The following is a 24,671-nucleotide window of genomic DNA, read 5'->3' as shown; positions in this document are numbered from 1 at the left end:
ATTCACTACGAGCAGGAAAGGCCACGCCTGTGATCTTTACTCGTGTTGGTGGATAAACTTGGCTTAAGAGAGGGATGAAGAGACATTGGCAGTGATTTTGCAGAACAGTAAATGCAGATGGGAGAGAGGAACTTTGCTTTTTGTGTTGTGTAGAGTTAAAAGAACACTTTACAGTGGGGGAGGCTGCAGCTTGGAGTGAACCACCCATTCTTCTGATGCTGCAAGTGCACTGTGTCTGTGCAGGAAGCTTCACACGGTTTGTCAGTCTATTTGACCTGAAATACAATAAAGAAGGAAGGAGTCCCCAGCATTTGGTGCCCCACCCATTGTTGATACCCCAGCAGTTACTATAAATATTTGCATGGGTGAAATGAGGGAACAAGGTGTACTTCCTGTTGCAAGAATAATACTGAAGCACATTGCCGGCTTGTGAGAAAAGACTGTCGAAAAACTCCACTCCTTTCTGCAGTTCTGTGCAGTAATTCTAAAAGCCCACTTCAATATTTACAATACTACAATACAAATACAAACGAGGAACTTCCTTAGAGGAAGAATGAAACAGATTTGACTTTAAATAGAAACTATGTAACGTTTAAAAAAAAAAAAAGAAAAGCACATTCTTCCAAAATTCAAATCAATAACTTCAATTTATAAGCAATAAAATCAAACCGTGCTCATTATAATCTCAAACTGAAGGCCGCCACAGCTTAATTTTGCATGACCATTATTAGCGTATAGTGTCCAATATTTACAAATGTAGTTCCCTTGCTTAAAAGAATATTTATAGAATATTATATTTATATATATATATGATATTGTGAGAATTTCATGGCTGACTATGGCCAGTAGCCAGTTGGCTTAGCTTAGCATTAAGTCTGAAATCAAGGGAAATAAACCAGCTTCGTTTGGTCTAAAGGTAACTAGATTCGCCTACCAACACCTCTGAATTTCACCAGTTAATGTGTTATACATATTTTTAAATGAATTGAATTCTAATTCTGGTTTTATGCTCCACAATATGTTGCCCAAGAGCTGAAACTTGTTGTTCAAAACCTTTTTGTACAGATTAAATATAGCAAAGTGACAAAAATTATAAATATTTGTCTGCTGGCTGTAGCTTCATATGTGGCATACAGACATGAGGGTGGTGTCAATCTTTTCACCTTACCTAATGATCTTGGGAAAGAAAAGTATTTTCTACAATGTTAAGCTATGATTTTAATGACTCTACTTTTCTACGGCTACTATCCAGTAGTTTAACCTTTACTCTTAATGTGTTGATTGCCTTTAATTGTGGTCACATTGGCTGCTGTTAAGAAAAAGTCCCACAGTGTCACTTCAACAGAAAAAGGAAGCGAAACAAATGGTGGCTGCTTATTTTATGAATTTATTTCCAAATGTAAACTTCACTATTTCATGCATACAAGTTATGACAACATACATTATTCAACAATCTGTTATTTTTCATATTTGCATAGGACATGGTCACAATATATTGTCTAACATGTAAAAAATAATGCCATAAAAAGGTACAGCAGAGCAGCTAAGACCAGCACATTAAATGTGTGTAGAATCAAGGAACTGTACAACTGTAATACTTGAATGTAGTGATTTTGGTTTGCTGAGAGAGAAAAAAAACAAAATGACACCTGAAGGTTAGAGTGAGGTCATCGGAGAATGTACTGGCCATAGCTGAGTCGAGAGTTATTTACAGAATAGATTATACTGGTGCTAAGAGGGGAAGCAGCACCATGGAGTCACTACAACAGGCAACTGATGGTGAGGGGCAGAGGAGAAACACACAAGAGGTATCAAGAGAGCAACATTACACCGAGGAGGTACATTGAAGACAAACAGGTACAGGAAACAGAACCAAAAGGCTGGTGAGAGGCTCTCTTTTTGTAATCAAAGTGAGGTCATTGACAGCACGGCATGCTGCATATAACCTGGAACAGACTAATCCTTTAAGGGCAAAAATATCCAATGCTAGAGTAAAAAACTTTTGTCAGCGTGCTTTTCTACAGTAAGGAGCAAAAGCCACAGTGTCAGTTCAAGCAGTCGAGCAAGACCACACAGATGATGAAGGGTGTACCAACAGATATGGTCCACCGCTCCGCCACGCTGCATTTTCCTACTCCCCCTCAAGTCTGCTTTGTTCGTCTTTTACTCTGTCAGAATTTGTTTGCTAGTACGATTAAATGGGTTTTGTTCATTCAAGTTATTCAAGTAAAACCAACAATAATAAAGTTGCTTAGTTGAGATGTAGAAAAAGGTCCATATCAAGCACAACATCCATTGATCAACACTTACAGCACATAAAATTGAACCCAGCAGCACAAACGGCATTGGATTCAAAATTACTGCAACATTCATCTTTCCCTTCAAAGCCTTTGGTAACAACAATCAAGAACCACCCTTTACTTTTATGGCTGCCTCTTAAAAAATGACCCCCTACCTTCAAAATCCTCAGGCCTTTGTCATGAGGGAAGACGTGCTCTGTATGTCCTTAACGTCTAAATATCGTAGGTACTCGTTCAAAATTGGCTTAGCCTACACATAGAGCCTACAGAGAGGAAAGGAGCGATTAAATCGGGGACAATGAGAAACGTACCTTGTACACAACTCACAACGTGTAAAACCTCACAGTCGAGACAGACTTCTATTTATAGCCTACAAAAATGCATTGGGTCGATGGAAGCAGCACATTTATAGCAAATGCAATTTTCAATCCTTTGGAATGGTCGGGCGTCTATTATCGTTAAGACTGTTTATGTCAAAAATATACCTGCAAGAAGCCATTATACACTGCTTGAGTATTGAACAGCAAAACAAAAAAGAAGAACAAATTAAATATGAACCAAATGAAAACAAAGCTATACAATCAAAATGTTTACATAAAGCAGAAAAGAAATATTTAATTTAGGACACTTGCATATCAAATATGCAGAGTTGCTTCATTAAATCCTGTACACAACATAAAGACATGTCACACTTTATAAAACTGTACAAGCTTGTTTAATGTCTGATAATAGCTATATTTTTTTTACCCTCAACATTTGTATCCTCTTTATTATAGTTTTGGCACACCGTTGCATCGCTCATGCTTGAGATCAGTGATGAAGATTTCTGCTGAGATACTCTGATCAGTGATATATTGATGTCATTAATATGCACTTCTTAAATTAAATTGTTAGTTGTTTACATACTAGGCAACAATCAATTCACCTTTATATATGTTTTGTACAATTAGAAGAAAATATTAACTGGTACACTGTTAGTATCTTGTGGAAACCTTACATTTCTATTTTGACATTGGTCAAAGTCCTTTTTCTCTGACATGATCGAAATCTGTAATCTTACTGGGGTTGCAATCGTAAAGTTGGATTAATGAAATTAAATAATTTACAGCCGACATCCTCCCTTACGTAGAAAATGTTTAAAACCAAGACAATATGGAGCTCAATAGGGAAGGGATGTTTTAATATTTTTGTAACACACATTATTGAGCACTGAGGTTTTATATTTTCTGGAAAAATGACTTCTTTTTTTTTAATTTAGGAGGATGTGCAGGATCTGGCAATACGGTATGACTGTATAAAAACGTAGCCCAGTGTTTTATTCTGCTTTTGTTTTTTTTACAGAAAAAGTCTCTCTTTCTTTACATCTTCATTCAAGTAGGGACAAATAAAACCACCAAATATTTGTGCTGCTTATCAAGCAAACGTAAGCTACATGATGGATGCTTTGAAAAGATATGAAGGTACAACAGAAGTCAAATATTTCAAGAGGTCTGAGTTTTGAAAAATATACAACCTTAAACAATTAATATGAGGAAAAAAAAAAGCAATAATAAAAATTATGACTACATTGCTAACTCACAATGCTGTGGTCTCTATTCTTATGGAAAACCATTAAAATAATCTAAATAATAAAGAAAATTAGTCACACAATCTGAAATGCATGTACATAGAGGTCAGGAAGTTTCCTTATACTTATCATCACCCCCAAACAACCCCCCTCCCCAAACTTTCTTCTCATTTTTCTGACTTAAGAGGAAATTTTTGGATAACAGGCTAACTGCAATAACCTGTATCCTGACATCAACAAAGTGTTCCTGATTAAAGGGGTGAACCCCACAATATGGAGCTAAAATTCTGCCTTTAAACAGAAATGGTGCTTTTAAACTGCTCGACGAAAACAGTCAACCTTGTATTCTTGTGATAAATTCAAAAGCTGCTGAAATGACCTGAAGACAATGGAAAATCTAGAAAAAAAAAAAGCATAAAATACACAAAAAGAGCAGACTGTACACCTTTCTTCAGAGAGGTTCATAATTATTTGACAACAAAAGCAAGTACAGTAAAAATGGACATGTACAAAACTGTGTTCAATGGCCTTTTTGTGTTGAATTATTCAAGTACATTTGGTACAGTGAGAATAAAAGTTTAGAGACACTCTGCCTGTGGACGCCTACACTGTATGTCACTGGTGCAGTCTGGATGGATGGATAGACTTGGATGTTTACACTGTCACAGTCACTTTATTGTCAGATGGTAGGAGCTCCTTGCTGCCTTCTGTAAATCCACTGACAATAAGGGTCAAAGGTGTTTAAAGGGGCGCTCCACTGAAAACAGCTCCAGAGTGCTTGTTAGCAGGACTGTAGGATGTTACGAAGACATAATAGGCAGGAGCTGGGCCTGAACTGAGGCATTCCTGTGTTTCCAGTGTGGTCGGACACTGACCAGCAGTGAACATTAAGCACCCAGTAACACCGTGGGGAGGCTGCAGGCATACGTATCTCTGCGGCAACTGATGTTACAACAAAATCCACAAACTGTCCCATATCTGCTTGGCAGATGTCAACCCTGAGGAAAATGTGCAGATTATGGATTAAGAACTGATTCATGAAACCTGCTGGAGGGTGAGCTACTCAGAAAATGTTCTTTTTTTTTTTCTTTTTCTTGCAAGTGAAAGTTACACTACAAACTAGGTCAAAAATTGACTATAACAAAAAAAACAAAAAAAAGTCATGGATAGAAAAAAAAGCTGTTCAACAGCAATTTGAAGGATTAGTTTCTGAAAATCTTACTTTAAAAATTTTTTTTTTTTTTTTTTTAGAAATGGTAAATGTAAAACTCTTTCAGTTCTTCTGTTGCAGAGAGCTGCTGATCAGTGGCATTCAAAAGTGTAATCTCGCAGCCTGGAGATTATTTCAACAGGATTTTTAATTTATTTTTGAATGCGGTATTTTGAGGAAACTACTGCATTCGATCTAAATAAGGGATGTTTTCTTTCTGGAGAATGTGACAGAGCTGATTCATCACAACTTTAAAGAGAGATGGCTGCTATAGAGAACAGGGGGACAAGGCCTGCCATTCATGAACTTACACCTGCCAGACCGCCTCAAAAACGATCTACGCTTTCAGGGCGAAGTTAACATGCATATAGTGTCAAGCAGAGGACTGCAGGGCAAGAGTCGGTCGAGTTTGTTGGGAGGATGAAGCTAACACATGCAAATCATGATTACAACAGTCTGGAGGGGTCTGACAGGACCGAACTACATGGATGACACCATTTCCAACTATAGTGCCGAAGCATTAAAAGAAAATGTAGGCATAACACAGACTGGCGGGGCTGCAGCAGTTTTGATAGCGGTGCCCGTTTCCATGGAAGGTTTACTGTGCCTTTTGCCTGACTTATTGAGGCATGTCTGTCCAGAAAACACAAGTCCGCTTTCTCACGGGACATCTGAGCTTCACAGGCAGGACGACATGAGGCTGGGGAGCACTGCACTTTGCTGATATGTTCATTTTGGTTCAGATGTTTTTACAACAGTTTAAAAGCCCCCCCTTGTTTTGCGAGAAGGAAGTTTGAAAGCAGCTGTTTGAGAGCTCGCGTTGACCACTGTGAATTTGGAGTTTTCCTTGGCATTGTGAAATCGGACTCTCTGGCTGTAGCAGAGGATTTCTGTCTGTGCTTAGGATGGAGTTAGGCACATCCCAACCACACTGCTAGCATTGTCTAGATACAACTGTTGTCCATACCCTTTGTACTCTTCTCCTACAATTTGGATCAACCAACTAATTACAGCCATTTTTCTGCTGTTTCTACAGTTGGAGGGGGGGAGGGGAGTTGGGGCGAGGAAGAGGAAATAGGGGTGTCTGCGCCTGGGTGTCTCCTCTTTTGTGCTGTTCAGCTCATGATAAACCTCTCCTCTTTTATCAGGACCTGTCCTCTCTTGCCTGTTTGTAGCAGATAGCTGCTTTGTTCAGTCTGTGCTCTGCGATGCCCAGCCCAGCTCAGCTCTGCCCAACACTCTGGCCTACATTTGACCCCACCCCACCCCACCCCCCACCCGCCCTCCCCCCCGAAGTTAGGCAACCTTATGCAATTTGGCAGGCTTGGAGCTTCACCACAGTCTGACAGGACAGGTAGAGCCAGATGAGGAAGGGATCCTCGGGGAATGGCATGTTAACACTCCTCCTGCAGGCTGTGAATAGCTTCTTTTGGGTGCAGCTGTTTCCTCCAGGGAAGCCACAAAAGGCAGAGCCAGGAGGAGGGAAGTGAGCAGGCGTCTGGCTCTACCTGTGATTCTGCCAGCCACCAGCCCCAGGCCTCAGTGAAGGGCGGCTTATAGGACTGAATAGAAAGCTTTCATTCGCTCTTGTCTTTGGTACATTTTCCTATGTGCTTGAGATGGATAAACCTTGTTTCAACTTTAGTCCCTTTGTGTCCATTTAGTGTGAAATTCAAGCTGATGAGACAGATTTTTTTTTTTTTTTTTTTTTTTTTAAGCATGAACAGCTGCTTTGAAACTTAACTGTCTCTATTTAAAGGTTTTCAACTTTACATTTATAAAAACTGTTAACCCAATATAATCCCGCAGTGCAGATTCACACAGTTTACACTGCACACAACTATTTAATGCAGTACATATTTGACCCAGTGTAATGTCAATGAATATTAACATTGCAGTGAAGGAAAAGGTGGATTTTGTTCTCCGATGTGGGGATTTGCTGATTGTTTTCTTAACACACAGCAATTACATTACATATGAACCCCTGAACACGAGGGTGAGCAGAACCTACATTTTGAGTATGATTGACCATGTGACTGTAGGGCCAGTTTCCTCTAATGCGAAAACCAACAAAACCAAAAAAACAAAGAGTGCAAATTGTGTTGAGTGTAAGGCTGCTATATATGTACTGTATGTTTCTCTTCACCGTGTTCATTCTTTCAAGCTAACAAGGCCATCCCTGAGCAGGGCATAAAATTCAACACCTGTTGAATTTCAGAGTAAAGTGATGAGTATATTGTGCAGTCAATGTGAGTACTGTTACATACTGTGGTATTACAGAAATAGCAACTGTCTTCAATCCTGAGGTGTGGGTGTGTGTGTGTGTGTGTGTGTGTGTGTGTGTGTGTGTGTGTGTGTGTGTGTGTGTGTGTGTGTGTGTGTGTGTGTGTGTGTGTGTGTGTGTGTGTGTGTGTGTGTGTGTGTGTGTGTGTGTGTGTGTGTGTTTGTGTACCCCTTCTCCTAACCCATTCAAAAAAACAACAAAAACAACAAAAAAACACATTTTGATAAGCCTTGTCAGGGTGTTTGTCTGTTTTTTTTCCTTCTAAACCTTGTTTAGTTGACTGTGAACGAACATTGAACAACTAGCCATGATCAGAAGCTAAAAAAATACAGACATGTGGTACAGAATGTAAATATTGCCATCTGGGAAAGGCATTACCTTCTTTTAGGATCACACAAGGAATTGCACTACAATAAGCAGTTATGTACAGTATGGTACACCACAGCAAGCGCAGGAATAGCAAAGGGGGAGTTGCTGACAACTGTGCAACAAAAGTGTTATGATGAAAACTCAGGCCTCACAGTCTGGAGGCAGAAAAGTGCGACCGGGTTTCAGTTTAAGGCGAGTTGGCTGGGCTGAGGGCGGGGCTGAGGGCGGGGCTGAGGGTGGGGCTGGAGGCATCTGAGCGGCTGTAGTCGCTGAGGGAGCTGGGACGCGTGGTGCTGCCGTTGTGGGGCCTCTTCAGCATGCCAGGCTGGAAATCTGAGTGGCGCCGGGCGTGCTTCATCAGGTGGTCGCTGCGCATGAAGCGCTTGTCGCAAAGAGGGCAGCCGAACTTCTTTTCCCCCGTGTGGGTGCGATAGTGGCGGGCCAGCTCGTCGGAGCGGGCGAACTTCTTACTGCAGTCAGGCCAGGTACATGGGAAAGGCCGTTCTCCTGCAAAACACAGACAGGAGAGATGTCAGCGAATCGTCGCACCAGAGGAGAGTAACACGTATTTCAAACAAACATCATTAGTTTTTATGAGTTATTGTGATTTTACAAAAGTTTTAACCCATAGGCATCACCTTTCGAGTAGTTGATGTTTTCCATTGACGTCAATCTGACGTGAAAATTATTCGGTCACTCGGCTGTGAGCTCAGATGTAAACATCGTGTTTGGTTTCATTTTTGACAAAGCTGCATGATTATTATGTCGTATTTTAATGCAGATATTTCAAATCCATTTTTGATTTCTGGTGGCATTAAAATGCAAACGCAAATTTGTAACTTTGAGCCAATGATTGCCATAAACATTTTAAAGGAGCTACATGTAAGTATTTTAGTGTAAAATTATCAACAGAAATAGTTTTGATGTTAAGTCAAAAATGCCTACATATTTCGTCGCAGAGAAGTTAGCATGTTAACCAGCTGCTGTCGTCCCATCTTGTAATACCACCTTGTATGTCAAGAGGCAATAGAGTCACTATAGCGTCCAAGTCTGTCCTCAGTCCAACATGAGGAGGAAGAAATGGCGCTGCTCAGAGGGCGTATTCTAACCTCTTGTCAATCATGTTCAAGCGACTGCCCCGGTATCGACTATTTCAGGACAGGTAGTCAATGAACAAACAGAAACACAACAATGGCTAAAGATCTTGGCAAGTGACTGTTATCACCACCACTAAAAAGACACATTCGATGGCAAAGAAAAGAAGTGATGGAAAAGTGTTAACATTGGTGTTTCTTTCGACCACAGGAGACAGCCCTCGGCGAGTGAAGATAGGAAGACTGATGCTGAACTTGCAATGTTTCTTCTAGACTGATGAGTAAAAATGTTTTAATGCGAATGTTGGCTGTGCTGATAGCTTATAAAGGTAGCTGATTGTATACCATTACTGACAAGTGTTATAATATATTTGCTAAGTTAGCTGTTGATACACAGCTCACACCAGTGAGTGTAGCTCACCGTGTAGCCATATACCAAACTGGGCCAATTTTATATCACAAACAACATTTAAAAGACATTGTTTGGACAATCCAAAATAGACCTTCAGTGCAGCTAGTGACCGCACAAACTGTTTCTGAAAAACTAATTTGACCTGTTTCCTGTGATGAAGTGGACACCCCAGCTCCCTGCCCCCTATCTGTTTTGACTGTTGAGTATGAATTATGCCAATACTTATATATAGTTCCTTTAAACAACACAATCAAAATGCAGCTATTCTTGGGCGAATGATGGGCAGGAATGTAAAGTATATGTGATTTGTGGTAAATGGGCAAAAACATGCTAAAGCCACCCTAAATACCTCCACTTTTAATTACTTTTCAGAAGTACGATTAGTGTAAGTGAGTGTAAACATGTAAAGGAAACTCACTGATGCGTACATATTTCTGCGCTCTGATAACAAAACTCATGCTCACCATGTAATAAATGGCTCTCCACAGTGAGGGTAGTGACTCTTTCAGGAACAATGATCACAAGGTCATTCCTATGTTTAATAAGTCAGTTAGGGGAATGAAATAATAATAAAAAAAAAAAAAAGCCATCCTCAAAATATTAAGAAATATGAGACAAAAAAAAATCTTTAGCAAAGGGACTTTGGGGTAAATCACAGAGAAATTGGCACAGTACTGGAGTAGCAGACACACTTTAATTATCTATGCTCCAGATGCTAATCACACTCACAATGGTTACCCAGCCCATTTTCCAACATGCAACTATCTGTGACTCTGCACATGGGAAATTACACCCTTCCCCCTCCATTAGGCAATAAAAGTGGGCTTCGACACAGATCTACTCAAAGCCAGATGGTACTACATATCGCTATATATATATATATATATATATATATATATATATATATATATATATACAGAGGTTTTTCTTTCATTTTGATGTGGAAAAAGTGTGCAAGGAGCCATAGAGTGTATGCAGTGTTCTGCAACTGCTGGCCAATGTGTGTAATACTGTATTCAATTTAGTTCCCTTTCAGTGAGTTTCTGCCTAACAATAGCGACATCCAGCAGTCTAATTTTACCAGCATGGCCTTACAGAGCTACAGCAAAGAGCAGCACCTATTCTTTCAATGTTTGGGTTCTTTTGCGAGAATAAGAATATTCGATCATCATGCACACGCCCCTGCCAGGGATCTGAGGTATTAAAAGGGAAAAGATGTTGGGATGTGTGAATGTTTATCAGGAGGCACATAAGAACACTTGTGCCAAATGTTTTCTTTGTTCTGTGGTTTCCCTCTGGGCCACAATGGAAACAGTGTTGTTCAGCATCAAACACTTATATGCTACCTGATGCCAGAGAGTCTCAAAAACAAGAACTCTAGTCTCGGTCCACCTCCCCCCCCCCTTCCCTCTCCCACTCCCCACCCCCTATACTGCATGGTTACAAAACATGCAGACAGACAGAGCAAGTCTAGACAGTCAGGTCTGTGTTCCTGCCTCTGATGCCTCACCTCAGCCCCAGAAAAACTCAAGTCAGCCCTGCCCACTACAGTTCCTTTGGATTCATACAAGGCTCAGTGTACTTAAACTCTGTAATTTACAGATATGCATTTGCATACACTCTCTCTGCACAGTCCTGTCTCCTCAAAACACTATCTGTACTGTTTACACTCTTCTGGTGGAGCTGACATATATAAAAGGAAGGCATTCATCTGCAATGCATGAAGTTCTAATTCATAAAGATGAGGCGTCTGTGGTTGTTTGACTCTGCTTACAAACCCTGGATTACACCTCCCTTGAAGCATAGCTCCAGGGGAAAGAAAAAAAAAAAGAAAGCAGTGTAAATTTTAAGGTATTCATCTGATTGAAGTGACTCACGATAGACTGATTTTATACCATATGAGCAAAAGAAGAAGCCCGTGCTGCCGCCTGGCACTGCAAAATGAGTTATTGGCTAAAAAGTAGAGCGAAGCTCTGCAGGCTGCTTAAGGCTCAACAACCAGTGAAACTGATCCAACAACATTAATATTTAACCAGACACAAGAGAGCTAGGCTGAGATATCCAGTCTAACTGCCCTGATACAGTAACACAGTCATAGTGGAAGCATCAGGTATCCAACAGCAACTCAGTCAGATTATTTGGAGCTCTATGACCTCTGAGAAAATGCAGAATTAACAGATACGGAGCCCATTTCGACCTCACTCTGAACAGCTTTTGGTATTTAGGCCAATAGTATGAATATTAATAGAAATCTTGCTGCTTTAATGTCAGCCTTGAAAGATTCACTTGCATGAAGGAAAAGCATGCATTAATGCCCCATTAATTGCGGTGCTTGTTTCATAACACAAGTGTTGGGATTTCCATGAAGGCAAACATGTCTTCTTATGGTAACAATGAGGAGGTTTAGGGAACAAACGCTTTGACCCTGAGAGGAAATAGTGAAAGGGTCTATTACCCTGTGTGGAAGAGAATGCCGCTCTCCATGATAGTTCAATAGACTGCAGCTATACTCAGCATCTCTGCTGAAGAAGAATGCCAGGAGCTTCTCCCCTTATCTTCCCATCTAGTTCCAGTGTTGCCACAGCAGGGCACCGTGGTGACTGTGACCCAGGCCACGCCGATTGGTTATCCCATCTCTGGCAGCATGCCACTTCCAGGGTGTGGTTTGTCTTTCTCAGAATGTGTCAGTTGCAGAGGGGGGAGTGCGGGAGGGGGTGGGGGTGGGGGGAATGAGGGAAGCTTTTCCCTAACGAACACAGTGACCCAGTTACCCATAAAGCGAGTTACATCATGCAAGCAAACTGTACCTCCACTAAGCACTAGTGTCCCCCCCTCCAAGGCAATGTGATTATGTCACAGGTACTCTTGTTATATAACTGTTCTCTGAGTCCACTGGGTCAGTAAATAAACGGCTCATCCCAGCTCCCCCCCCCCTATTCATATCTAAGAAGTTTAGCTCCTTGCTTTCTGCAGAAATGGTTTTGGAGAAATGGAATCTTGTCTCCCTGGTGTAAGGGATGCTCTCTGTAACAGTGAGATCAAATCTCTTTTTGACGTGAGTAGTGGCGCAGGAACTCAACTCGATCACCTGTTCCAACAACAGCGACCAGCATTTCAACCATGAGCAGATAACATTCCTGGAGTGTTCTCAAGCACGGGCAAAACTCACACAGTGTACACCTGAAACCTCTGTGTGAGCTTGCCATAAGAGAGTTAGAGTAAATAGCTCTGCAGGGTGAGAAGGAAAAAACGCAGTTCCTGTGGAAACATCAGAGATCACCTTGAAGTCAACTTTGCTCTGCCTGCACAGTGAGAACCAGAGCAGGAAATATCTTTTACAGAGCTCAGAACAACAACAAAGTGCACCTCAAACCTGTGTAGACTTTTAGAGGCAAACAAGCCAAGAAGGGAAAGTACAGATAGAATCAGACTGTAAATCGCAGCCCATTAAAGTTGGAGCTACCTCACTTCAGCACTGGCTTAGTGGCAGAGCCAGTTTGGCAACATGAAATGAGAGGGACACCAGTAACTCCGGTGGTAGGGCTCAGCACAGTCCTATAATTTGGTTTCATGTTCACAACAGACTGTGACCTGTAACCAACCAGGAGCTAGCTTTACTGCCAGCAGACAACCATTCATGGGATTTTGGGTAATACTGAAATGACTGCTGAGTCCCCCATCAGCATAAACCACTGGGGCAGACAGGGTTAACCCAACCGTACTCAGCCGCTCCCTCTACACGCACCATCACATGCCAAGATGATATAAACACTACCATGTGTGTGCAGAACAATAAATATACATTAAAGCTTCTGCAGCTCCTCCTGTCATTGTTCACAGAGCAGTATATGCAGCCTTCGCTTCTGCAATAACAACAAAGGCTTACAAAGTTCTGCGGTCTGCAGTAAGACACCGCTTGATTTGAAACACATCTGAGATCAGAACGTCTGTTTATGGTGCTGTTTGCCTATGAAATATTAACTCTGTGGGAGATTAGACAAATTACCAAGAAAATCAATCAGTCAAAACACATTTTCTTATAAGCTCCATTCAGAGTGGGTTGCAAACAAGAATACGTCGTCTCTGCAGGAGCAACAAAGGACCTTTGGGTGGGTCAGGCATTCGTGATGAGATTCAGCTCAAGCTTGTCAGAAGAAAGCTCAGAAAACAGAGTTTTTAACGTATATCATCTTTTGTCTTTATTGAGAGGGACCTTGCTTGTGGTTGAATAGCCTGCCTCCCCTTGTGGGCCTATAGCTGTCAAGTTGTGAACAATAGCAGCAGCCTCGCTCCCAGCAGGAGAGGCACTCCTGTAATGCATTTCAATCAGACAGGCTGCACGTACTAACCGTAACTCACTCCCCTTGGTCTACACTGTGCAGGGCTATTGACATTCACACAGAGACATGCAGTGGGGTCGAGTGTGACCATCTGATTCCTGCACACACTTAGCCATACATTACTTCATCCATTCCCTTAACTGTTTAAGGGAAGAGCAGAGAGAGTTTGCCTGCATTGACCAGCTCTTCACATTTACCTCAATTAGTTAAAATGGGCACTCTCTTTCAGCCTTGAGTGCATGTTAAAGCAACCCACGGCCTTGATGTGTTGCTGGCAGTCTACTTATCTCTTAAACCCCGGTTAACTGACGACATGCAAACAGCTGTGGCCATTAAAGGGTGTTTACAGTTGGTCCACAGAAGCAGGTGGGAGCAGGGATGACCCATCATCCGTGACTCTTACGCAGCTCATTACACTGATAGAGTCAGACACTAAAGCTCATATGAGATAGACATCCTTACCCAGCATCAAACAAAGGGACGTACTTCTGCTAGATCCTGAGAAGCCTCACCACACTGCGATAAGAGGAGATACAGGGGAGATAGTGCGAGCTGTCCCAACATAATGCCTGATACTCTGACGACAAGTAGAAATATTTTCATGTATTGCAGAGTAAATGATTAGGTCCTCATTCTCCCAAGACTCTACAAAATACTCCTCATTTTGTCCCCAGGGCCACACCCAAGTGCATTGTGGTCTGCCACGGTCTGATTTATCACACGGAGAAAGGGGACACACCTTGCATAGCGTGCAGAGCACAAACAGCACAGCTCGAGACAAAACACTGCATGTGACATTAGCTCCACAGCAATTTCCACCATTCCTCTCCCATTCAGTCTGAACACAACACAGTGGACATAGTCAGTGTCTAACTCTCAGATGGGACCCTGTGAGTGCCGGGCTCACAGGAGTGGGTTCTGCTGTTGAGGTCACAGCCCTTCAAACGTTAATCAGATTAGCTGCAGATGCAGCTGAATAAATGACCTACATCAATGGAGGGCATTTACGGTGAATATCCTGGTATCTAAACCCACCCCCACCACCCTGCCGCACTGTATATTCTGTCTTTGTACTGAAGATCCCTCCCTCACATGTGTGATGCGGTTGGTGGTTCTTGAACAGTGGAGGTGAAAAAATACAGTGTTCCACAGGTCTGTATCCCTCTCTTCCTGCTGCTGGTAATCAACACCAAACCACAAGACGTGGACGGGGCTCGGCCTCGCAACACAACACGCTTCAGCACCTATTTTGCTTTGCAGGCTGGGAAAGGGCGGGAGGGGCTGGTGGGGGAATAGACAGAGAAGCTTTTATAGAGCTACTCCAGAGCTAACTAAAGAATACATGAGCCCTGTGGGCCATTGAAAGCAGCACAACCAGCGTAGCCTATACTGCCTGACAGGAGCCTTTCAGTGTTATGACTGTCCACTATGCATGCTTGGCTGCTTAATCACAGTTAAATCAGGTTTATATTCCAACATTAGTGAGGAACTATCCAAGCTTCACACGTGCACATATAGGATAACATATGGACGGCATGTGCACCAGTACACGCCTTGGAGATGTCTTCCGTGGAGCAGTAACGCTTCACCAGAGGATTAACAGGCAAGATGGTGGCTCCACTTTGGCTTTATTTACATCCCGAGGATCAAGTAGATTTAACTAATTCCTTGTTTCCATTGGACACATACTCCACTGTTACACGTGACCTTCAAGGGCCAACCAGATTGTATTTGTGGGAGACACTACCAACAGAAGAAAACACTTGAATGTATGCATCTGTAAATTTATAACAGGACTAAGAGCCATGCAGTGGTGCCTCAAGCTGAATTGATGTCAGGTAGCATGTTCACAATGACAGTGCTGATGTATTTTAACTTGATTATGGTGCTAAACAAAAAGAAGATCACCAAAGTTATTACAATATGCAGACTAAAATGTACCAAATCTGAAGCAAATTTCAGGGCAAATAGTGAAGATACTTCACTCAAAACCAGAATTGTCAATCTGCTACTGGTGCAACAGGAAAAGCCAAAGGGAGGTCCAAACTCTTTGGGTTAATTTTCTGGGAACCATGAACAAAATAAATGAATGGCAATCCATCCCATAGGTGTTCAGATAGGCTACTTCATTTTGAATCAAAATGGTGGACAGACATGACCCTAGCATGCTTAAAAACACACTAATATTTATCTTGGTATTACCAGACCTAGATTCACTACGTGAATATATAGGTTGAGCCATGTTTTACCACTTCCAAATGAAGGAAGACCTCGGATTAATTTTAAAACCAATGGAGCAGCTTTTAACCAATCGGCAATGACCACCTTGTCATGTATGTAGTGCGCCAAAACTCACCAGGCTGTAAGCAACAAAGACCCTCCCTCAATGTGAGCAAAGTAAATTACCATATCAGACCTTTTTTTTTTTTTTTTCAATTTTAGGCAATGTTCTTGCCGTGGCTTCAGTTCCTTTAAATTTGCTAAAACTGTTCGTACTGCTTCACGTAGCTCTACCACCGCCGCCCTTGTTGGAACCACATTTCGAAACAACTGCTTGACTTCAGCGTCATTGCATACTGGCCATTGATTGGTCCGCCCTTCTGATTGGCTCAGTGCACCTTAATGGGAAGAGTTTCCAAACTAAGAAGTTGAAGCTGTGAGCAATAGGCAGGCGCAGACAGCGGAGAGAGGACCAGGAGCAGTTTTGGAAATCCTGACACATGGTAGGTAGACGGATTGACCTCTTCTACCTCAGTAGAGTTTTTACCCATTGCTGTGCCAAGGTTAGGCTCAAGCAAGAGCAGGAAAACCCCATCTCCACCCTGCTACCTCGTCACTACCACCAGCCACACAGGAACACTGTGCACTCTTTGTAGCAGTGCAGCCAAATATAAAACCACTGGCAAAGATGCAGAATATATAATCAGAGACTCCTGCTGCTTTTTCCATGTGGAATTTGGGATAATTTCACGTTTAAAAAAGTATCATTAACCACAGTTATTTGACCAAACGCATGCATGAATAACTGGGTCTACATGGCAGTGGAACTGAGCTACCAGGTGGTGCCACAATTTTTTTTAGGACAGACAGTAAAGGACTTTACAGCAATCTTACAGTATCAGCAGCAAAACACAAAAGAGGTTCAGACAAAACATCAACCCAACTGTAAAATATGCCATTAGGCTCTTTGTCTTTGAGTAATATTGACCTTGTTCCTCCCGGTGATTCCAATAATTCTCTAATAGGTCTTGTACACTGACAAGAAGGCCTTTTGTAAGACCTGGCTGTGGGGGGGCACAGAATGTCTGCGCTGTTTTGTTTTTTTATGTGAAGAACAGTCAGGGGCCATCTCAGAGATGGCACTCTGCATGACATGACCACAGCACAGAAATGAGGCTTCACAGAGAACACCATAGACTCCGTGACCACCATACGCCTCTTGGGAAAGTGGGCCTTACTCATTGGGCTCAATTAGAAAGAACCTGAAGCAGTTTGTGTACGTCCTTCAAATGTTTCATCCACAACTAGGTTGATCTGTGCATCAGTGTTACATGACTGCATTTTCCATACTGCGGGATATTTGTCGCAGAAAAGCCCCACCTCCCATGCCAGGAGATCACACAAAAGCTGTCTTGTAACCTTTGACCCCTAAACTGCTGTGGATTCCTCACCATCAAACTCAATGGGGCATTATGAGCGATTTAAATTCAGTGTGTTCCCCTGTGTCTCCTACATCCTGATGCCCCTCTTAGACTGTGTTTGAGAAGGAACCTAACATTAATCCTACTAAGACTCCACTGAGGGGACACTTAATTGGGAACTTTTATATATATATATATATATATATATAAAAAGATGAGTTTCCAGTTAAATAGTCATAATCCACAGGACTTGTTAAGGACAGTTTTTTTGCCGACTGTTAATGTAAACCACTCACAGTAAGGTTAGTAAGTGAAACCTTATTTTACCTATATTTTAATACTGTTAGTTTGGCAGACAAAGGCTCATCAGGAGAGTTCAGAGAGTTTAGGGGAACTGGCCCTTTGTTTGCAAAAGAGACACACAAAAAATTGCAATGTATAGCACAAAATAGTTATACTGATTCAGAATTCAGTTATAAAACAACTAATTGATCATATTTCATGTGCTTGGCAGTATTAGTAAAAGCTAATGTCAACAAACAACATTATAAAATAAACTGAAGTATGTTAATATGCAATAAGAATTATGATGCCTTCCAAAAGCTTTGCTACTAGGCACGGTTAATTTTGAGCAAGTCATGGGATTTATGTGCTGCAGACATTGCGTAAGAAATAAAACATAGCTTAAGTTTCATCTGCTGTAAGAATGCTGACAAATCAGACACACAAGAATTGCAAAAGCTGGGATGATTAGGCTTTGGGCGTTACAGAAGTCAAGTGAGGACATCGTGTCCCTGGCTCGTTGTTTGGTGTCTATAGCAGTGTTTCCCTCCTCAGTGAGATAGCTGTGTTTGGCTGGAACTGACTGAGTTGGGATCTATTCTATCTGGCCTCTGCTAGTTGGGACTGAAGGAAAGCACACTGCGAGAATTTGGCTCTATGAAAGCACTGCAAGGTTGGCTGAGGCAGCCCGGCTGAACTCAGATGACCCGCATTCTGCAGCCCATCCAATCAAATGGGTAGAGAGAGTCATTATTATCCGAATTTATGGGACACAAACCAATCGTGAGCACAGACGCCGGAGCGTACCCAAACAGAGAGGCAGGCGAAAGGAAGCGCTTAATAGGCACAGAGACAAGGGCAGGGCTAATACGGAGCAATAAAACTGCACGAAACTCACATGGTCAGAGCCGAAGGGAAGCACACTGAGGGGCTGGAGGCCGGCTCTCTGAAAGCGCGGCTGAAAGTTGGCCCGAGACGAGGCAGCTGAACTGAGATGATTCACGTTCTGTTACTATCCAATTAAATCAGCAGAAACTGGCCTTATCAGAAATTATAGGACACGATTACAAAGCCAAGACACAAGAATGTCAAAAAGAAAGGGAAAGGCTTCCATAGGAAAGGAGACAAGTAGGCCAGGGCTGACAGACACTAATAAAACTGCACTAAAACACGCAATACAGCAGACACAGACAATTCACAAGTCAGCAAACAGACTAATACTAACCACAAATCAGTGTTTCCCTTCCATAGCTTGTTTTTGACCAACACTGATTTTATCCCACAGCAGACAACAGCAGCAGATGAATCAAATATACATATATATATATTTATTAAACTAAATGAATATCCACCTACCACAAGATAATTCATCATATATCAGGTGTGTGGTGTCTTATAGTTAAGATTTTTTTTTTTTGGAATCAAATACGGCATCAATGTGCAGTCCTTCCTCAGGAGAGGTGATTTTAGGACACAAACCGAAAGCCAGACAGGGGTGGGTCTTTACTGATGAAAAAGTGGATCAGACAAGATTCATCCATGAGAGGATGGGTGACAGATCTTTAATATTTGAAACAAGGGAAGGGTAACTTGGGGGAGGGGGGGGGGACGGACTCAATGTCATGGAGGTGTCCCACATATTTAATTTTTTTTTCTTGCACATATTTTGTAGTGACTCAAATATGGGTCAAATTCACACAAAGCGTTTTCTCCAGTGATTCTGGGAGGTGGGTTTTGTTTCTCATCTGTCAGGTTGATGTGTGTGTGTGTGTGTGTGTGTGTGTGTGTGTGTGTGTGTGTGTGTGTGTGTGTGTGTGTGTGTGTGTGTGTGTGTAGGGGAGTGAGGGGGTGGGAAAGGAGCATAGCAGCGGGAAGCTGAAGCGAGAGCTGCAGAGGAAAGCAGCTCACTCCTCAGTCGAGGCTCAGCTAGCTGTGTCTGTTGCTGGCCAGATCAGCTGGCAGTCTGTCTAACGGGGGTGTGGCACATCACAACAAAGGGCTTTGGGCAGACAGGCGACTGCACAGCTCTTATCAAACCCCCAATTTGAGTCGATCTACATTACCCCCCCCCCCACACACACACACACACACACACACACACAACCTCTCAGTAGCATATTCTGCGGAATGCAAAGCGCAAACAGGGAGGTATGGTCCTTCAGGAAGGTCACACGTAACGTACTGCTGATCCGGAGCGCATTGATAGCCTTTCTCTCAGCAGTGAGACGGAACACACTCTGGATTGATCTTGCAAAACTTTCTGCACGTATATGTTTGTGCACACTTTTTCTTTCTTTTTTTTTTGCCATTGCACTTATATGTTATTTAAGATTTTTTTTTATTTTTTTGGGGGGGGGAATTATTATTTTACCGGGGAACAAACAAAAGTTTACTTTAATTTATACGAACAGAACAATGAAATCCGATCCGTGTAATTTTGTTCAGCATTTGCACTGCAGTTTTGGTCTGAACATACTGTCCAGTGCGGCGGTGTGTGTGTGTGTGTGTGTGTGTGTGTGTCTGTGTAGGGGCGCAAAAGGAAAGCCGTGACAAAGCTTGAGTGGGAGTGGCACTATTTTCGACTCCCTCCCCCTAAAATTAAAAGGACATTTCGCAAAGTTCACACAAGTTAACGGAATAAATGAATTATACAACTATTCCGGCTTTACTCTCCTGAATGTGTACATTATTTCCATTCAGGGTGGAAACGTGAATGTATATGACTCGAAAGACAGCAATGACCCTCCTCCTGTACAGATATCTCTATGAACAATTTACACTTCTTCTTTTTTTTTTAAATCAGTATTCTCAGTTCCAATAATGTCATCCGTTGTCAAATGGCAATGGACATACAATATGTTCACAGCAACAAACATTTGCATCCAATGGAACTGACCTGTGTGTGTCCTTAGATGAGCTTTGAGGTGAGATGATTTGCCATAAACTTTTTCACAACCTGAATAATGGCATTTGTGCTTTTTCTGAGGGGATTCTTGCTCAGTTCGACCTCTCGATCTTTTGCCTCTTTGTTTGAGCGAAGGATCGGAGATGGTGGTAGGTGTGGCAGAGTTTCCATCATCTATGAGGTTCGGCATGCTCTCATCCTTTATTTTTGTCTGCTCGGCAACACTGTTGGGAGTCTGCTGGTTAAAATCCGCCAGAATCCGCGCCACCACAAAAAGAGAGGAGTTATCCTTCACCAAAGGCTCTTTAATTTCCTCTCCGTTCTTGGAGGAGGACGGGATTTCTGGTTTAATCTCCCTATTCCCTTTAGGAGCGTGAACAATTGCACGACTGGACATTGAAACAAGGCACTCTGCTGCAAAGTGATCCATTTTGTCTTTGAAACAGCCCCCTCTGCTTCTAAATGACATTCAAAAAATAAAATGATGGCGTGTGGAAAAAAACAAAAGTACTTGTTCCGTGGTTCCCTTTGTGTAGTAGTGGTGGTGGTGAGGAGGAGGAGGAGGAGGAGGAGGAGGTCGTTCTCATCAGAGAGAACTGACTTTATGATCTTACCCGGCTTTCCAATATCATCAACATCCTGTGCGAGAAACGCCTCGGACAAAAATGCAGACAAGCCCCCTCAGAGAGAGAGAGAGAGAGAGAGAGAGAGAGAGAGAGCGAGATGAGGGGGGAGACAGAGGACAGAAAAAAAATAATAATAAGAGAAACCTAAAGTCTTTGTTTAGTGCAACGACGCTGGTGGCAGGAACTCCTGAAACTTGGATGCGTTAACTCCCATCGCGGCTTCAAACAATCTCCAGCATAGTGAGTGTGTCTCCTGAGCGCCTGTTCCTGCTCGTTGTATCCATGCTGGGGGCGTGTCGACCGGCAGCGCTCGGCATCACCGTCAGAGGAGCCGCTCACTCATTGGGCACTGCGTGTCCTGAAATGCACTGTGCAGCACGAGTTACTTGAAAGTTTCACCACAGGTTGCCTTCATGCATTTCGATGATGTGTCTCGCCCAGTTATGCATTGCAGATACTTTTATGAAAACCACAGTCGTGTGCCGTGCTTGTAGCCTACAATAACCTTTATGCACGCGTGATGTTGAAAATGTTTTTTTTTTTTTTTATTTTTTTATCCATCACATAGGAGATGTCATTCGTTCCAAAATTCATTCCGCAGCATTTAATGACCTCAAAATGTACAGCCAAAGTCATAAATAACCATTTTCATCAGCAAGAAGAATAAAGGGTGCAGCAACAGGTGGTATCGCCCCCACTCGGCCCTGAGCTCAACATTATTGAGTCAGTCTGATTTAGATAAAAGAGACAGAGGACACTGGGACAGCCAGTCCACAGAAGAAAACTGTGGCAAGAACTGTGGAACAACCTACCTGCCAAGTATCTTAAACATCTGCATGCAATTGTACCGAAGGACAGCGATAAGGAGGCAATGTATACACCAAGTATAGGTTTTAGTTTCTGTTTACTGCACTTTTTATGGTGTTAATTCATAAATAGAATAAAAACTTACTCACGATTTAGAAAAAAAAAAACGTGATTTATTTTTAGTGGCTAAGTCTTTTGTTTTGTATGTATTTGTATATTTTATTGTGCAGCTCAGTTTGCACAACAGCTACCCACATCCAAGCCATGAGCACTGGACATTTGAAAAAAAAAAAAAAAAAGGTATTTGATGCGACTGAGTAGTAAGGTAGCAACTAATTATTGTTCTCTTGTTATCCTGCTAGTTAATTATCAGAAAAAAAATTGAATATTTAGCTTCCAAACTGATGTCTTCAAATCACTTGTTTTACCTCACTAATTGTCCAAAACTCAAACATCATTTTCAGTGATATAAAACAATTCTCACTTTAAGGAGGCTGAAACCGGATTACAGTAACTGATTAATCATAAACGGTGAATTTTCTGTCAATTCTGTCTATCAATTACTAATTTCAGCAATACTATTAGTGAAAATACAAGCAATTTTGCTAAGGATATTAGTGAATTGTAAATCTTTAAGTATTAAAACAATTTCCCTCATAGCACTGAAAGAGCAATTTTTAGCAGTAAAGTAACCTTATGAGGGAAACCTCTGGAATCCTTATGGCAGTTGTCTGTTACATATTATTGCATAACAAATGAGGACAATAATACAGAAAAGCGCACAAGTCACAGAAGAACTTATTAGCATTGAGGCAAGTAAGTTGTATCGTCTGCAAAAAGGCAAACAACACGATGTCCCCATTTTTTTAAATATATTGATTGTGTCACTGTCTTGGAGCGATCTGCACACTCTCTGGCCAACAAGACTTTGTTCCAGCAGAGAGCACAAATGCAGCAACTGCCAATTTATTGGTTTAGTCTACTATGATTCCACACATTGAACATTTTTCTTCTTCACAGCCTTTTTTAATTACATTTTAGTCAAAGAAGGGATAGAGGTGTAAACTTGACTAGTAATAATAGTTACAGTCATTCAAATTCAATTCAAACCTGATCATTTAGCTTACTAACAGAAAAGTTACACTATATTTGCCTTGTTGACTCAAGGAGTTGACATGCTTCTTATGATTCATTTTTTAGTGTAATATTCTTCTTAAATGAACAGATTGTGCATTTTTTTTGGAAGATGGTGTCTTCCTTTCAGCAAACTAGCAATTTACCTCAAAACCCTCCCCGGAGCAACTCTATGGACTCTGCCAACTGAAATCCAGCCAGCCACCACAGGCAATGTCTTCTTCGTTCTATCCTCGGGCAAGAGACAAGTGACACCATTACAAGGAAGAAAGATAGAAAGCGATACTAAAGGTTTTTTTCCACTATTAGGCTGTCATTTATCTGGTGGTGATGTGTTACAACTTGGTGAATCTGAATATATACCCAAACACCTGGAATTAAATCCATAAAGAGGCCATTTTTCATTACTTTTCAAACACAGGCATGCTGGAAAATAGCTTGTCTATATCTACAAAGTCCTGGCAGAAAACAAATTAGTTGATACTAATCATTATACCAGCAAGGACACACCTGATTGTCCCTATTAAACCCCTTTGGACCTTTGAACCCCACTGTAAAATCAAGAGTTTTAAAGATCTGTTTGTCTCAGATTAGGAACAAAATTCTGCCTTGCACATAACCTCCTCAGTGATCATGTACATTTCAGCTGTTGTATCCCAGCTCAGAGACCAACAGACCAAAGAGTCAAATTAAAACACATTTATTAAGGACAAGAATAAACTTTCCCTCCACTGATACAAGATTAGATCTGCTTTCCTGCAGCAGCTCATGCTCTCCTGTGAGAATGAATGCACACTTTCAGCATTGTGCACAGAAGCCCACACTAGAAAGTTCCCAGTGTTCAGTGTGAGCAAGGCGATGTGGCATTCAGAAGGCCATCTGGCTGTATTATTTTACATATTCTTTCACCACAAAAACGTTGTGTTCTTGTGTTTCATGTGGTGCTTTGGCGATCTCTTCTAACGAGAGCACAGCAAGAGGGTATAGTTCCTCTTTCACAGGGTTATTTCCCAGAGCTGTGTAGAAACTGCACGTGTTTATCAACTCCCATTGGGTGTAAAGTACAAGGAGGCCAAATGGGACAGTGAGAAAATCTGCTGCAGCTCATACAACTCAACGTCTCCAAAGGCAACAAGCAGCTGTAGCAATGATCATTTCTTTACAAATCCCACACTGAGTGAAAAAGGGAAATATCTCTCTCTGTAGCTGCAGCAATGTGATGATTCAAGAGACCTTTTGTACGTTTCCAAATCCCAGCACCAACCCCCAGCGCAGTGTCCAAACAGCACGTTGTCTGGCACTGACATAATGTTCTCAGGCAGGAACAGCGATTTGATTGGCCTCTTCACTTCTGTTTGTGATGGGAGAGATCCTCTTAAAGCAGAGGACAGATTGACCACTGTAACAATCTGTCTGAGGCAGCCACGTCAAGGTTCTCAATGCAGACCGAAAGACGACACCGCTCCCCCTGAACTTAAAGAACTATAAAAACATCAAACAGCCACTGCCTTCAGTCTGTTGTCAGTTTTCTCCTCTCTGCAGCAGGTGGAGATGATCAGTGGAGGCTGCTGACCTCTCTGACTTTAATCCCAAATTTTGAGTGTCAGATGCCGAGCTGACGTCAACTGCAGACAGAGCTTTTTCTCTGTAATGTTACCCAGTGAGGGCACATAAGAACAGACTTCCTTTCATACTCGTAA

At 41.9% G+C, this 24,671-nt stretch overlaps 1 protein-coding gene across 1 annotated transcript; it reads right to left on the bottom strand.

Annotated features, from left to right (window-relative positions):
* Window positions 1–1,367: 1,367 nt before the first annotated feature.
* Window positions 1,368–21,298, bottom strand: klf13 (Kruppel like factor 13). Its single transcript, XM_069708646.1, has 2 exons — window positions 20,396–21,298; window positions 1,368–8,237 (listed from the first exon to the last, which is right to left on the bottom strand). The coding sequence occupies exons 1-2, from the start codon at window positions 20,871–20,873 to the stop codon at window positions 7,918–7,920; spliced, it is 798 nt and encodes a 265-aa protein (XP_069564747.1). The 5' UTR covers window positions 20,874–21,298; the 3' UTR covers window positions 1,368–7,917.
* Between the last annotated feature and the right edge of the window lie 3,373 nt (window positions 21,299–24,671).

The sequence above is a fragment of the Brachyistius frenatus genome, unplaced genomic scaffold (genome assembly GCF_029030835.1).
Source record: "Brachyistius frenatus isolate BFR_SWC_R1_liver_20210118 unplaced genomic scaffold, ASM2903083v1 Contig_77, whole genome shotgun sequence".
NCBI classification, from domain to species: Eukaryota; Metazoa; Chordata; class Actinopteri; family Embiotocidae; genus Brachyistius; species Brachyistius frenatus.
The sequence above is the reverse complement of the archived record's forward strand: the minus strand, read 5'-3'. Positions and strand labels throughout refer to the sequence as shown.